The sequence below is a fragment of the Buteo buteo genome, chromosome 6 (assembly GCF_964188355.1).
Source record: "Buteo buteo chromosome 6, bButBut1.hap1.1, whole genome shotgun sequence".
Classification (NCBI taxonomy): Eukaryota; Metazoa; Chordata; class Aves; order Accipitriformes; family Accipitridae; genus Buteo; species Buteo buteo.
Window position 1 is genome coordinate 33,629,529 of NC_134176.1, and position 17,620 is coordinate 33,647,148.

Genomic DNA, 17,620 nt, shown 5'->3' on the forward strand with positions numbered 1-17,620 from the left:
GATGACAGAAAATAAATTTTAAAGTATTACAAAAACACAGCTTGTTTAGTAATGATCTCTAGATTCATTGTGGGAGATTCTAGTTATTTTTTCTGTTCCTATCACTAAAGAACAGAACAAAATTGGTAAAGCAATAAAAGCAGCAGTGCTACTCATCCTAAAATACCTTGCATTATTCAAAATCAAGCCCTCCTATAACCAAGGGGAGATAATTTCTCGCTGTAGAATTACACAGTAATAATGCAGACATAAATAGTTTCTAATATAGCACAGAACTGTGTAAGAAGTTCTGTTAGAATGAAATTAAAAGACGTTTTGTTACACCATTAATAATGAAGGTGGTGTGAAATGGTTTACAACATAACAGGAATTCTTTCCAACCTACTAGCAAAATCATAAATGGCCTTGTGTAAAAGAGTGACCGGTTTGTACACGTATTTCATTGTTTACTTTAAAAGGATGGGCAAAAATACACAAGAAAGGTAAGAAAATGGACAAGAGGAAGATGAATGTGAGGAATTATTGTTTCAACTAACTCTCCGGCTGTGCTAGCTATTCTGGAGCTGTTACAAAATATGCTGCCTTTATCAGATATGGAAAAAAACCCCAACAAACTAAGAACACTTCTAGAACTTAGGTGCTCTTTGGAAGAAGTGTGCTTAGGGGTACTGATGCTCGTTTGGGGAATATCTAGACCAGTGGCTTCCAAGTGGGGTGTGTGGATGCCAGGGGGTGCGCAAGACAATCCATTGGGGTGCAGGAGGAAAATATTTTTTGTACCATTAGTAAATAAAATTTAAAAATATTTTTTAAAAAGTGTTTATATCATCTTTATCTCGTTCTCTTTTTAATTTCTATTTTTGTGTAGGTTTTATAATATACAGAATGTGTTAGTGCAGTGGTAACCATACATAATTTATACATTAATAAATATACATATATTAGGGGTGCATGTTCAAAAATTTTTTACCGATAGGGGTGCACAATCAAAAAAGTTTGGAGACCACCAGTCTAGGACACTTACTGCTGAAGGTCCGTACCCACAAGGAAATAATAAACAATAGGATGCAGTCCAAAATCTGATCAAGGGTGGCTGAACAATAAGCTTAATAACATAAGGTTTAACAGACTGACTTCCAAACACAAAACACAACAGCCCCTCAAGACATACTCAGCACAAGGAATTCTACAAGTTATGTCAGGCGTAAGAGCAACTTTAAAAATATAAAAGGAAATTCAACAAAACAAATTCGATAAAGGGGAAGGTAAAAAACATAAAGAAGGAAAATAAAATCAATTAATGAAATCCTAAATAAAAAAAAGATCAAAACCTCACAGGAAAAAAAAAAGAGGATGCAGATTATGATGAATTAAACAAAAAGGAACAAAAATAGGAAAAAATAGAGGAAAGGGGTAAGGAGAATAAAGATGGACAATTAGATTAGGACTGGAAGACAAGAGAGAAGAATGGAGTCTATTCTGGCAAACATTCACATCTCTCTTGCTTGCTGGACTCCAAAACTCATTGCACTCCAAAAGGATTTGAGCAATAACCTACTAATCTCTAATTTGAGAGAGATGGGGAGGGAAGAGCACATTAAAGAGGTGCTCATAGAGATCACTCAATATTCTAACTCCCAGCATCTCCCTCACAAATCCTTCTGGGACTCAGCATCACAGCCACAGCCTTGACACAACAGATCCTCTGTGGTACCAACCAGATGTGCAACAGAAGCAAAATGAAGAGCAAAATGTCTAATGCTCCAGTACTCCCAGACCGTAGCTGCTAGGCTTAAGCAGTAACTTAAAGATGTTTGCACATTTCAGGCTTCATTTTACCAGCTCATACAACTGCTGTTGGAAGTCACACAGCGACATTTATGATTGAAAAGGTAATCTAATTTTAACATTGATTTCAGAAGGCTTATTTCTATGCAGAAGAAAAAGTTACCACAGACAGATATTTCAAAAGTAGTGTCCAACAAAAACCTGTTTTTTCAAAAGTTTGTCTGAATTCTGTTTGATTTCTGTGGAGCTATAAAAGAGAGAGAAAAGAGAAAATACCCAAGTCATTCTGTTTATGCTGAGTAAGTAAAACAAAAAATATTCTTTTGTTCCAGCACTTAGAAGGCTCCCTACAGGGAGTCCATCACATGAACCACATACTAGTTTTAGGGTTTCAGTTTGGGTGCCTTTGTTTGTCTCATTTTCCATATCTAGAACACATACTGTGGGGTCAATCTAAAGCTCATACTTCCTCCTTTTGTATTCACACGCACGTTAGATGAATGTTTACTACCCAAGTTTAGCTGTCTGCTCTGCCCTCGCAGAATTCACAGCTCCCGAGTTCAGTGTTAATACACAGGGGAAGTTAAATGTTTTGGAGAACAGAATCGCCTCCCCCCAGTGAATCACCTTGGTCGGCATTGTGTTTTCTCTGATCCTATCCTCTACAGTTGAACTTCTCCTATGTATCGTCACCTAATTCAGCATAAGATGATGCTTGATGGTTGAGGACAAGGGTCTTTCTGAAATACCATTTGTCTTCAAAACTTAGACGGTCTTTCTTACCAGTCTAGATTCACACCCTGAAACCACTTTCTAAAGGCTTGAGCCCTTGCTATTCTTATGCGAAGGAACAAAAAATAATTCAATTATGGCCAACTTTATTTTAAAATGGCTTTTTAATTGCAGTAGCTTATTGGTAATAGCATATATAATACTCTTGTGCTCCTGCTGTGGTAGAAATACATATCCTTACCTCCCAGAACCAAGTTACAGGCAGTTCTAGGCAGGAGCTATTACAAAAAACACTTGCTATAGATTAAAACATATAGATAAAAGACTGTTTCATCTAACCATAACCTCCTCTGGATCAATTAAACCTCTTTAAACTGCCTTATAGACTTGCTAATTTCTAAAACATTTCTGGAAACACACAGGAAAGTGTAGTTACTGTCACTCTGCCGGCTGGTCACTTGAAGATATGCAATGTCTTTTGAAGCGAGAAAAGAAACTTTAGAAAACCAATCTTATTTTTCATATAAATACACCCTATAATAAAAATATAAGATGACAGAACCAGCAAACACAAGCCGTAAAAAGCAAAATAAAAAATATTTTTTCTAAAGACCTACTAAAATTCTTAGAAATCTAAAGTATTACAAGTAAATGGTTGGGCAATGCTTAGTGTTTTATAAAAATATAAAATACTTCAAACAAAGGACAACGGAGGAGACATTTCAATCAAGTTGTTTACAGAAATTGTTTATTAATTTAATATACTTGAAAACAGTGCAGTGAACCCACATGAGCAAAGTTGTTCCATTGAAAAACTGCTCTTCACAGGAAATTAACACAAACTGAGATGATAACGCACACAATTTCTAATGTCTATTGCAAAAGAACTAAACAGGCACTGAAATGTATATATTAAAAAATACACACTGTAAAGCCATCAGATCAGAATTTTACTTTTCTTATTACTGAGCAATGTACACTGTAGATTAAAATATTCACAAAAATAAATTTCCAATTCAGTATCCACTCTTCAGCAAGTGTCTTAATCAGAACCAGTAGGTGCATTCCACCTCTAGGCAGTATTTTCAACTATTTAATTAGATTTTGACACTGAGCTCAAAACCTGAGAGATGTGCACGTAGCTACCTTCTCCAAGTACATGGTATCATTACTTATTTTCAAAACAATAGCTACAACTTTTATCGTATATTTTAGAAGATAAACCTCTGCATTGTAAGGTTTCTTAGACATGCTCAAGAGAAAAGTACACAGTTAAAAACTAAGAAAAGTTTGTTTAGATCTGAAAAAATAAGATTAACAGAGTAAACTATGAAATCCAACAGCATACAGTTGGCTGCTTGACTGATGCAGGGCTGTCTCCGTTGCTTAACACAGGCGCTTGCCATCGCACACATTCTGAGCATGCTGCCTCCCCAAACGCACCCTTCAGCAACACTTTGCTTAATTCATCTAGCCCTATTAAAGTAGCGAGAGGAGAAAAGAATCCATAGAGGGCACACAAGGCTATGCCTATGGGCCAGCCAGGAAACACCAGCACAACGAGCCAAAATAATCCCAATACTAAGCAGTTGCGGTCTGCCATCTGAAACCCAGTGACACGGAAAAGAAGGGTTAACTTTGACTGCAAGTGTATACAGAGATATATAGATAGAACTCTCACTTGTTGGAAATTTTTATTTTGGGGGAAAAAAAGGTATTTTCAGCCAAGAAAAATCTGTTTCATATATTTAACAAAAGTCTAATGTAGCAAATCCCAAGCCACACATGCCTCCTGGGAAACTTCCTAAGGAAGAAAGGGAAATACCAGATTCGCTTTAATGAGTTTTCTAGACTAGAATGACTTGGATGAAAATTTTTAACATAGCTCTACAGAGATAAGTTGCAATGTTCCTTCAACACATGAGAAAATATGGTTATGGGTGAATACAATTAATGTTTGGAATATAATATGTTTGGAATAGAATACATTAAGAAAATCCCGAGGTCCAGACTATGGCTAGCCCATAAAGCTGCAGAACTTTTCAGGTTGTCAACAGGCAACCGAAGAAGGACACTCCCCATTGCTTATTCTCCGGCTTAGTGAGAAACAGGTTGCATACAACTAGTACCAGGTTAATTGAGTTTACATATCTCTTGGTCCTTTTCATTATCACCTACTCCCTGTGCTGAGCTTTGAGACTATACGCTTTATTTAACAGATCCATCAAGCCTATTACCACCACGACTATTAACAGTTATCTCCCCAATGACTGAGATGTGTTGTGAGCTGTCAAAGCATTTTATTTCTGCCTTGTTCATTCTTTCAGCAGTCTGGAAAGTTGCAGGTGTATTTATATGTATGAAAATGCTACACAATCTGAAACACAACCTGGCATTTTCTGGTAGTCTTGTGAGATGTCCAGCAGCTAAACAAACATAGAAAAATCAAACAATGTAAAAATAATGTATCATACCTAAAACACTGAAACATTTCTCGGTGTTTAATTTTTAATAATTCATAATTGAGATTTCATGGTAAAAATATAAACTGCTCAGGAAATTCTTTTAAAAATGAAAACCAAGCGCTTACTATGTGCACACCTTGGTTATCAAAGGACTCCTGTTAACCAACCATATATACAAAGTGATAAAGTGGTTAAACATCAAGGAGACAGAAAAAGAAGCAAAAGTCAGGGTAGTAAAAAACAGTATTACTCAGTCTAATGAGTGATCATTGAGGGTGGCACAATATTATTGAGTTAAATGGGTTGCTTTAATTCAGATGCTAATAAAATACATGAACAACATGGCAGCAGGCACTGCTTTAAAATCATGACAGAGTAAACGTCATGAAAAATAACAGTATTCTGGATCTATGGGCAACCTAAACAGTTCCATTTCTTCAGCCAAGTTCTGTTTACAAAACATTTCAAATATGACCAGAAAGAATGTTTTCTTGAACAATCTAACTCTACCTAGTGTTGCTCATGGACTAATTTCATACCAATCACACTACTTTTTCAGAACTAACCTACTAACACTGCTTTTACTGTTCCTGTTTAGAAAAAGAGACTATAATGGGGTCAGGGAAAGGATGATGTGGATTTATTAGCTGAATTTATGCTGCTTTATGATATCATACTGAAAAGTACATGAACTGCTCAAGTATCAGTAAAAGCAGAAAAATACATGGAAAACAGCCTTACCTTTCTTTACAGCACAACTCTCTGGCTTTTTAAATGATCAGATTTCCTCTGCCAGGCATTCACCAAAGGAAGAAAGCAAGGTGAATACGTTGTTTGACAAAAGCCCTTGTCTCCTCTTTTGCCACCTGAACACGACCAACCGTACCGTACGAGGACGGGGACGTGCCCACAGCGACAGACGTGGCCTCAGCAAGTGGCTCAGGTCTGGGGTGGGCTGCAAGGAACGGAGGGGTCACCGCGGGCAGCAAACCTCCCGCAGGAATTGAGGCACCCCTAAGCCTGGCATTCCCTGACGTTCACACCCATAAACCTGCAACCTTTGGAGAAACTGCCTTCGCGCCGGCTCACGTAGTCCCAACGGGGTGGCTGGGCTGGCTGGAGCTGCCGGGCAAGGACAGAAGTGTGTCGAAGTCACCAACATCAGCCAGAGACTGCGCATCCCGAGGGGAACTGCCGGCTGCCCTGCGTTAAAGCCGTGGTGTGGCACCTCTGCCGCAGAGCTGAAGATGCAGCTTCCAGCCTCAGCCGTGGTTTTGGCAGCTGCATTTGAGTTGGTACGGTAAGCATCTTCTGCTCTCAGCCACAAAAAGCAAGAAGCAGGTAGACACTAATGCATGTGCATGTCACGTTTTGATTAGTGAAAACTTTTGGAGGAGAGACCTGGCATATCCTAGAGAGATTACAAATGCGGTTCCCCCATCCTTCCATGACAGGGATAGAGAAATAAGGACGGCTAGAAAAGTTTTGCAGCGATCTTACAGAAAACTCCACTGTGCCCAGTAGAAAAGAGTGCATTTTGGAACAGGCATACAATAGAAGCAGCAAAGAACAAAAACAGGGAGGAAAACATGAGTCCCAAAATCCCTATGGGAAGGTTTCTGTTTGTATCAGTTACACAAGCACTTCGGATGTTCCTCAAATCCTCCAATTTCCTTTATTTTGTCCTTCCCATCTTTTTCTTAGATAACAAGAACATTCCATAATTTCCAAGGAATTTTCAGTGTGTATTTCTCTTAGCATGTTTGGTAATTTTTTAAAAGACAGCTTACAAACGCTGTTTTATAGGCAGCTTTTTATAATTCAGCTACATTTATGCTTCAGAAAATTCTGGTAAAATCCACTTAGACTATATTAAATCACATCAGGGTGAAGCGCTGTAAGATATTCTAAGTAACCTTCTTGTTACCTATATATCTCAAAGAAAGCCTCAGTCACAAAATTATTTGAGCATTTAGTTTAACAAAACATCTTCAGGTAAATACGTGGTGATCTGAATTATATCAAAATTACATCTGAATTATGTCAACATTTTTTTCACAGCGTATATGAAGAAGTGGGTTTTCTCCATATTTTTTTTCAGCACTGAGGTTGCTAAACGAGTATTATGGTGGAAAATGTAAGTATATGGATGTCATGATATTCAGTTATAATGCTGCTGGCAAGCCTGACAGCTTGCCAGCTGAAATTTTAAACACCCAGTCAACTTAAGCAGAAGAATGAATTCAAATAAAGAAACTGCACAGGACATAGCAAAAGAGTGGCACTGTATCTTCAGTCTTGCCTTTGCTGCGCAGGCCCTTAAAATTCAGTTGCAGCTGGTTTGTTGTTTTTCTTCCATTAGAAAACAAACAGTCTAATCTTCACTCTGAACATGTACTTATTGAAATAATACTGCAAATTAGTGCTCAATTTCTGATCATCTTTCATAAACAAACTAGTTAAATAGCTAATTAAAACTGTCTTCAAACATCTCCATTGCCAATATATTCAAGATGTCCTAAATCTGGCTTCAAGCTAGAATAAGACAAGAAAGTACAGTCTTTGTTGTTCTATTGAATGACTTCCCTATTTTAAGCAGATTTTACTAGAGTATCTGAAATGCTGATAGTCCACAAAATTTAATGAAAACACTATGAATATGTTCCAGTCTTTTCTTAGAATTACCAAAAAGATTGCTATGAATAATTGTTACTTGTCTCCAAGACTGCTGATTTGAAAGGGTGCTGCAAGACTGGCTTTTCTCCATCTACTGGTATCTATACAGCCTAGAGCTAGACCTAAAAAAACAACAGAAAAAAGACTTTTGTGACTACAATGGCACGTAAACATCAAAATCTAAAACTGTAACCTGAAATCAGCACATAGCTCCTACCGAATCCCAAAGGGTTGCATGGCTCAGGGAAGACCTTGATGTCCGTGGCCTACATTCAGAGCCAGGCAGTGGCTAATTAGGTACTGGCGGTTTGGCAATTTAGGCCAACTACCCTAATACAAATTTCTACATATAAGCACATGTGTTCTTTTCTCACATTACGTCTTTCAGAGGCATACCATAACCAGTCCAAAATGCAAGCAAGGCTTATGCCTTTCCCTTCAACTGGGGAGGCCATATCCAGATTGCAAAAAGCTGCAGCAAAAAGCAGCAGAACTCATCCAGCAAAGTTACCAAGAAGGGGAAAAAAGGTGCCACCGCCAGCAAACTGAGGCAGTGAGCCCATATCTGAAGGTAGAGGGTAAGGGAAGATTCCCACTAAGGCTTTTCTGGTTGACTTGAGGAAGAGAGCTTTGCTCTGCAGGCACGAGCGTGAGAAGAGTCACAAACACCATCGCTTCCCTCCCTTCGTGAAGGAGAAAGGTAGCCTGAGGTGGACACAGGTGCCAACTGGGAAAATATCTGATCAAAGAAGATGCGTTTCTAATTTATTTAAAAGATCTTGCTAGAAGAAACATGGAACTATTGTTACATTCACAGATTAAAGCTAAAACACTGAGGTATATATTTAGCTCACTGTTACACATTACACGTCATCTCCTCATAATATGCTCATGGCATACTATGCTTATTACACCTCTGATCTAATGGTCCCACCAGTTTCTACCTATTGCCTTCCAGGTCCCAGTTACCCAGTCATGCAATCCCTTATACAAAAGTTTGGATAGCAATTTTTAGGACAGCTTTGTATTTGTATGTATGTAAACTTGGCATCTTTAGCTAAAGTCTAGGAGGATTAAGATAAAAATTATTGACCCAAACTCTCGTTAGCTTGGGTGGAACATGCTTTCTCCTAGGACTCTCCTTTGCTGGCAGAATTCAGAAACCTAGGACAGGGATTGCCTTCTCCACACCTCCTCCTCCATGGTACAGGAGGATTAGCAATAACTTATATCGGCTCTTTATTCCACTGTATTCATCTTGGAACACTGCAAGACATAATTTCTAAATATAAAAAAAGAAATCCAAATAGAGTAACTTTAAATTTGCAGGGCAAACCATTTTTGGGGAAATGAGATGCCAAAACACCACTTAAAAGGGCATTACATTGTTTAAGTTGAAAGGCTTTTCATATATTCCCATAGGTAGAAAGCATGGGGGGTGTATTCATTCATAGTTCTGTATATTGAATACCAAAACCATTTAAAGTCCTGGTTTAAACTAACAGTTTACAGAATAGGCTTTACGTTGTATTAAGTAAAATACCAAGTTTCATACTGACAAAATTAAGCGTAGCACATTTGTGATTATAGTAAGACATTCTCTTAAGAATCAACTTTCTCTATATTAATTTACCACTACACAAGGTATGCATGTTTATTTCCACTGGTATTTGTGTTTTAATAAATAAAATTTAAAACACTAAATCCACTGGGTTTGCTCCGTTTTTCTTTCCGATTTATAATGACTGCTTCAGCTTAGAGTCACAGGAAGGTACTGTGCATGGGACGGAGCGCCGAGATGAGTCAGGAGCAGCAGCTGTCCTCAGTGCCTCATCTCATTACGCGGCTCAGACTGACAGAACGCCAGTGGGTGAACGTCGCAGGAGCAGGGAGCAATCTAGGACAACTGCCCCATCGCTGAAGTATCTGTGTGTGCAGGAACAAGATTAGTTCATAGCACATTAGAGATCAAATGAGATAAAGAACGGAGCCTGTGAAAATAATGAGCTACTCTGGAGCATTTCTTAGCTCTGAGTAAAACTGGCAGGTGCCTGAAACAAGGTCAGATTCAAACAAGGAAAGCAATAGTATGTTACTACATCCTGTACCAGGATAGGAAAGCAGGGCATTGAGGACAATCTTAATAGCTTGGACTTCATGAAGATTATAGAGAATCATTCACTTCTGTGTCTAGGTCAGTCAGTTTTCAAAACTGGAACTCAAGTGGTACTGCAGGAAGGGTTCAACATCCAAACACATTTGATCAGAGTTGGTCAGAGTTGCAAGTTTTCATTTTGTGTGAAAGTCCAAATTTTAAATTTTCCTTTCAGTGCCAATTGAAAAAAAAAAAAGATAATTCTTAAACACTCTGAAATATTTTGAGTTTTTTGGTTTGGGTCTTTGTGGGTTTTTTTGTTTGTTTTGTTTGTTTTGTTTTAATTGGGAATACTGTATCTTTTACTTTCTACTTTATCACTTGACTTTCTAATAACATATGATTCATGTAAAAGAAAAGTGCATTACTAAAGCCAAGTACTTGAACAGTAGTTGTTTGGTTTTAAATACAATACCAACAAAGTGCAACATTTAACTAACGTTTTTGAGAAAAGCGTTGCTTTGGGAAAATTGTCATCAACCCTACAATTGCATTATTTCCTAAAACAATAACCCATAAAATTTTCCTAATTCCCTAACATGTTTTCTGTTCTGAAAACCCCTAGTTTATCACTTAAATTTTATGTAAATCACATTCATTACAGCAGTTTAGATACAATGTTATGATAAACACAGAATTGACCAGGATGCCATACCTCCTGGCCTTCCACTCCACTTGATTTTTCACTGCTACACACTGACAGAGATGAGAAAATCCAGACCAATACATGGTAAGGTATCAGTAAAAGCCAGTCTGCAAAATAAGAACTCAACATTTTCTAGAAGGTGAATACGTAAGGTTCTCCTCTAGGATCCGTATGAAACCACAAAACTGCTAACAGAGACTTTAGTTTCAGTAAAGATTTCTATCAGAAAATAGTAATTTTCAGTATATCTTTCTGATAAACAAACCCATCATCTCTTCTTAACTGTATCTTACCTCAACTTTAGTCATTATTAGGTTTTAATTTAGAGCCATACAGAGGCAGCATTTGGGTACGCGTGAGTTATGTTCAAACTTAGGTCATATCTACATACCGTGCAATACAGCAGTTATTTAACTCTGCTTATGTTTCCAGAGGTGGTCAGTGATACCAAGACAACTCTTCTGCAACTGGGCTTTTCTTGTTCCCAGTTAGTCTTGTTCCAGCATTCTTGCATGTGTCCTCAGCACAAGAGGATTACTGGTGAGGTGCCTTTTCCCCTCTGACTCAGCATGCAAAACATGTGGCTTGTCTCATTCTAGAAAACATGGTATTGCCCAATAGGGCATGACTGCTGCTGCTGAAAATCACTCTGAAAAAACAGAGCAAGTCTATACCACTGCAGATGAAGGTCAGAAACAGAATCTTAGTGCCTCTATAACTGAGCTTCTCCCTATCCGCTTCTGCTGCCCCTGAACTACTTCCTTTACAGTAGTTAAGATACGTTATGTCCCTAATGACTGTCCCATCTAAAAATAAGTGCTCTTAACACACAAGAGATGTCAGGCTAGCACAGCAGGATGCTGAAGCGTCTCGAGATGCGTAGCAGGGCTTCTCTTACACTGGGTTGCAGCAATTTAGGAATTCACACTTGATAAATGCAATAAGGGCGGCTTCTTTTTATCTCGTGCAAATGGTGCCAGGACTGATATATTCCTGACCCTTATTTGGCTCTCCAGCTTACTCTTTTATGCTGTTCTCTGGAATCATGAAATTCTTATGTTTCACTAGGCAAACATGCCCTGTAGTTGTATATGCTTTTTCACTGACATATATAGATGGACTATGTAATTGACAGCAGCTGGCTCAACTTTTTGTTTGGGTCTACATTGTCTTCAGAGATACTCATACAGAAACATACTCTGTTCTGATAGTGTTTCTCAAGCAGAGAGATAACACTGAACTCTGGAAACTTACCTATAGCTGAAATAACTCTTCTTCAGCTTTTATTTTTATCTTGTTTTCCACATATAACAGTACAGCAACAGGCTTCTCTGCATTACACTTAAGTAATGCTATTGCTTGATTCAACGGTCCTTGTCCTTGCTCTTTTTTTCAAGGTGAGTGAAAATTGTAACAGAAGCTAAATGAAATATACTATTTTTCTTAATAGCAACATATTACATTATCCCCAATATGGGCTAGATTAAGCTGATGAAAGCTCTGCCAGAACACGGCCCAGAGAGATAATCTGTCCTTTTTACCTACCACAGGAGTGGGAAAAGATCACTTTCTCATTACACTAGTAGTATTTAGTCTCCTGAAATATTATTTTTTACAAACTGAGAGGGAGTAGTATTGCAGATATTGTTTCTCCCTCTTTTCTTGCATTCTCTTCACTGTAGTAATTTTGTAGATGCCTGTGTTGGCAAGCAGGAATTTTATTTTGGAAGTTTCAGTACTGTACTTTTTCAGAAACCTCTCAAAAGTTAGGAAGATACATGGACTTACAGAGGATGCTTAGCAGAAAGTCCTTTAAGAAAGTTCTTCTTCAATTTGCAATGGAAATGGCATTCTTTTAAAACGTGTTTATCAGTACTATAGCACATAAACATTACAGTTATTGGGCTTTTTTGACAGGTACCTAAGCAACCAATCCTCTGAGAAAAAGGACTGTAAAGAGAACTACACTTGAGAAACCACATAGCTAAGGAAGCACTAAGGGCCATACAAACAGCCTCCAAAACTCCCCCAAAACATTAATTTTCTATTGATTGTTTCTACTGGGAGAATTACCATGTTTGGCAAAGGAGACTACACTGCCATATGTCTTAATGGCATTCGCAGCTTCTTGACTGCTGTGGGTTGTGATTCATTTGTTGGCTAGGACATTCGCTTTTGTCTGCTTGCTCTACAAGATTTCAAGTGTTACCTAATTCTTGTTTCAATAGAGTTGTATGTCATCATGTTTATCCAGTATGCGATCAACATCGCCTCTAGGTCTTCTTTTCTAAAAGAATTCTGTGATTTCAGAGGATAAGACTGGTCTCTTTTGTCCTGTCAGCAAAGCCATTCTGTCAGGGAAACTTCTACTCCTCACGAGAATACTTTTCTTCAGGGTTCATATACTTTTATGTCTCTCTGCAGAGATCCATTCCAAGAGGGAAGAGAAGGGGCCAGATGTTTGCTCCCCTTTTGAAGCAATTTAGAAACTACCTTATCTAACACGTAGAGCAGTATTTGGTATCCACGATTAAAGCAAATGCAAGATAAGCTAGGAAAAAGTAATGGCCTCATCTTTAGGAGTTTATGGACATATTCATTATTGTAAAATGCTTAGAGACCTCCAGATTGTCTCTTCTTTTCCCCGTGGCAAACCTTGTCCTGAACTTTTTAGAACTAACTTACCCACCGACTTTGCCACATTGCCAAGCCAGTTCAAAGTCCCATACAGACTAAAGCAAAAGCAAGCCATGCTCTGCAGGTGTTACTGAGGCATTTTCTTTGATGCACTTACTGCATTATTTCAATCACAGATGGAAAGAGGCCTGTATTTATATAGTACTATCTCAGCTATGTGTGGATGGCAGAACCCTAAGTAAATTGCTCTTTGCCCTTCTTTTTCTGGCTATTACAGAAATGAACAGTACATTGAATTACAGTATCATTTTTCTATCAGCACAATATTAAGAGTCCAAGGATTGAGCCATTTCTAAACTAGTCTCTATTTAAATAAATCTGGAAAGTAGCACCGAAGTTGTTTTACAGGCTTGGTGTAAGAGAGGAAAATTAAGCAATTCATGGAAGTGCTAGCTAAATAAATATGAAAAAAACCCCACTAATAGTTCTTTAGTTTCACTCAAAAAGTCCTTAGTGTTTTGGGGTTGTTTATTACATGGCTTTGGAACAATAGAAGAAAGTAATTTTATAGTTTTTCCTCCAGGTTTCACAAAGAATTTGTTCAGTAGGTTTTCATGCAGTGCTGTAATAATTCTTTGCAATAATGCTTGAAGAGAATTTTTTAAAAGCTATTTTAACATTGATTTTGTTCACTCACAGATTCTGTCTTCTAAAAATAAATAATTTTGTGGGTTTTTTTTACATTTCAATACATTTAGTTTAACAACTGGATCTTGTTGATCACTAGAATAAAGATAGGGACATCAGAAGGGGATGCTAAATCCCAAGTAAATATTGCTGCTGGAAAAGAAACCATGTAGATCAAAATTACAGTTTTAGACTGCTTCGCTTTTCTCACCTAGTCTTTCTTATAAGAAAATAGAACATAAAAACTACTTTGGGGGAAAAGACAAAGTTCATCCTTTACCAAAAATGAAAAACAGAACTGGAAAGTTTTTGGGGAAAAAAAAAGCCCCAAACCCCTAAGATCATACTGTAAATCAAAGCCTCAAGAACTTTCCAACCACTGCTACAAGAAAATCATGATTTCCCAGACTTCTGAAAATGCATTCTCCTAATGCTATCATGTCCCTGAAAAAAGTAAAGTTCAACATATGGAAGATGGCAGCAAGGATAACGAACCACTTGCTCAGCTCAAGTCACCTCAACAAAACTTTCCACCTCTTTTATAGGTGGTGCTTGGTCCCTCAGAAAACTGCATGTTAAGGCTGTTCAAGCTCTTGCAATTGCTTGCAGTCCAATTGCCTCTTCCTGCACCTTAGAAGCACGGAATCATTTAGGTTGGAAAAGAACTTCAAGATCATCGAGTCCAACCATCATCCATGCCCACCAAACCATGTTATGGAGTACCCCGTCTACGCGCTTTACGAATACCTCCAGGAAAAACCTTCATTACAACTCCACTCACCATTTTAGGGCAACACTGACGTCTAGGACAACTCTATACTTGGCCGTTGTTCTAAAAAGACTGAGCTAGAAGCGATCACATAAACCTGGGGCCTGCACACAGAACACAGCATCACACAGGCAGGTGTGGTCACAGTTCACTGCAAACTGTGCATGACTCAAAAAGGTCTTCGCAGCTCCTTTCAGCTTTGGGTGCTTGCTAATAGCCATTCTGTCCTAATTATTGATAGAATCTCTGTCAGTTAAATTATTCATTTTAGAAAAAAACCTCCAGAATCCTTTTTCAATTCCTAAAATGCTAAAACACAATAAATGATTGACAAATATTTATAGAAAATAGGCTGGTAAACAAAGATGACAACCCTCAGCTGAGCTAGTTGCTTGTGGTCTGAAGGCCCTGTATTACTTGACCCTGCATGAACATATGAACGTTACTGCATGAAACTTAACACCCAAATGTTCAACACTGTTAATATTTGTTCTTCCAAGGAAGACAATTTGGTAATAAACAGTAGATTTCCTTCCAGTCAAAAGAAGCAATGAAAGAACACACATTCTGCTCAAACAATTAGTTTTCTTGTTTGAGAAAACTTCCATTTCAGTGAATGAAAAACATAAGAGAACGCTGTGTACCAACAGCAAGCATTAGAATTTGTTACTCCTGGGCTCCCCTCTTAACTGATGGGGGGAGAATGATTTCAGGGGGAGGAGCAGATGAGATCTCAGCATGCACACACAAGTATGCAACAGATGTGTTTCATGGAGCTTGGCTTACATTTAATTTTATCCTATTTCTTTTTTCCTTATTATACTACAAAAATATTAAGAAAAATAAAGAACGTCAATGCTATTAATAAAAGCTTTTAAGTTAATTTTTCTCTAGTCAATTTAAGTGAGGAAGTCTTTCTGGTGGCTTCACAACTGCAAGACTTGAAAACCAAGCATTTCCCTTTGCCAGCAAAAAAACAGGTGTTCCTATGGCTATTGCTTTGTTTGATAATCCACTTGGAAATCTGTAAGTCTCATTGAACCATTGAATAATTTGCCAAGTTGGCAGGTATTCTAAATGAACCAGGGGGAAACTTTATGAAAGATGTAGACTTGGAAGTTACCCTAGAAAACCCACTCTCAATATTGTATGTTTTGCAAATCCTGCATTCAGGGAACTACTTTAATTTTTCCGCCTCACATGACTTTATCCTCAGCAATTATTGTGTCCTCTTAAAGCAAAAGAAATTTATTTCAGAACACTAATTTAAAAAAAAGTGCTGTTGAAAAGCTGCATCCTTACTTCTGTAAATAAGGATCAATTAGAAACACCATCAGAAGTGAACAATGAGAAATTTCTACAAGTACCTGGGTCTTATGAAATTCCAAGAACCTGCTAAGGTCCCAGTTCAATAAAGCTTTTAAACATTTCAAGTCCCATAGTAATTCACATTTCTCAGATATACATTAAATATCTTACTGAACTTGAGCCTATGCCTAAAATACCATCTCAGTGTATACAAGCACAGCTCTGCATAAGGAATTCTCCACTGCGAAATATGAAATAAACTATGAAGAGTGTCTGACCAATATTGAATGTACTTAATCAGTGAGGTTTAATGGGTAACTCAGTGACTGAATTAAAGGTCAAATATTCAAAAGTGGTATAAAAAGTATCTTTACTGAACAACTTATGAAAAGGAAATTGTGTATTATTTGAGGCCATGAAACAAATTACATTACTGATACTGACAAGAACTCAGTAAAATGTTTGCCAAACATTTTGCTTGTCCACAGAGTATTCCGTGAAAAATATACCAAACAGGTCACATTACACAAGCAACCATTTAAAAAAAGTCATTGTAAAAATAGCAATTATATTTCTAACTGCTTTTTTCCCCATCTGTTTTCCAAAACATGTGAGGACAAACATCCCGTGGATCACTTTTCAGTCTCATTCTCAGGTTCACTGTCTCCACTATCACTGTCTCGTCCGGGGTGTTCTGGCATTGTTCGATGTTCATCCACTTCAGACACTTTCAATTCTCCTTCCTTTATCATTTCTTCCCCTACCTTATTTTCTTCTCCTTCAGCATCTTCCTGCATGCTTTGCCCCTCACCTTCTACTTCAGTCTCTTGAGTTTGAGTAGTTTCTGGTTCTTCAATCATGGCAGGTGGGGGCAGTAAACGCTAGATGATTAAAAAAGAAAGGATTTTCAGTTATTACAACAAATACATCTATTTGGGCATCTATTCCTATTTTAGCTTGAACTGTTCACCTTATATTTAGGATTTTGCATTAGATAAGTTAACAACAAAGACTTAAAATTTAGAAGCTCTAATAGTTTGTAAGCATTTAACTCCTATATTAAAAAAAAAAAATAATCTTGGCTCACACAAGGGTCTTACTAGACACATTTTTTTGCCTGAAAAGAGGGTGTTAAAAGTCTGTACTTCCAATTCAAGGATATCAAACACATTTCATTATCCCAAACAGCCAGCCAAGTAATAGAGTTATGGTAAATCCCTACTTGGAGCAACAAGCACATTCCTACCATAGTCTCATCTATTACCATTTCAATCTCCTAGATATGTTTAACTTGCTTTTTGAGGCCTTTAACAGGCCTGTCTTTAACAACTCATTCCAGTAATTTCCCCTTGAAACATCTTATAAAATGCTATGTGAATGTTATCTGTACTTACACACATTTCACCCTCAGCTGTAAATGTAGAACAACACAAGTTCCAGCAACAATTAAAGCAATGCTTAGATATCTTTCACATAATACTTCTGGAAAATAATTTAGTATATTCGAAGTGTTTTGCTCACAACCAAAGAAGTAGTTTGCAAAACATTATAAGCAGCAGTGGTAGCCATATTACAGACTTCGGGGAAAAAAACCCCAAACCCCGAGAATACAGTGAGCTGAAGAGTATGGATGAATGTTATACAACTCCAGGCTGTCCAGAAACACTCATACTTCTTGCAGCCTGACATTATTTAACCACACGATGGATGTTTCCTTGGAATATTGTGAAGCATTTTAATGAAATGAAAGCTTGATA

At 37.6% G+C, this 17,620-nt stretch overlaps 1 protein-coding gene across 1 annotated transcript in view; it reads right to left on the bottom strand.

The window, feature by feature from the left end:
* Positions 1-16,216: 16,216 nt before the first annotated feature.
* Positions 16,217-17,620, bottom strand: part of AQR (aquarius intron-binding spliceosomal factor) — a 61,547-nt gene continuing 60,143 nt past the window's right edge. The window contains exon 35 of the mRNA XM_075030365.1: positions 16,217-16,744. Within this exon, the coding sequence (XP_074886466.1) occupies positions 16,496-16,744 (249 nt within the window). The 3' untranslated portion in view covers positions 16,217-16,495. The remainder of the gene's footprint in view (positions 16,745-17,620) is intronic.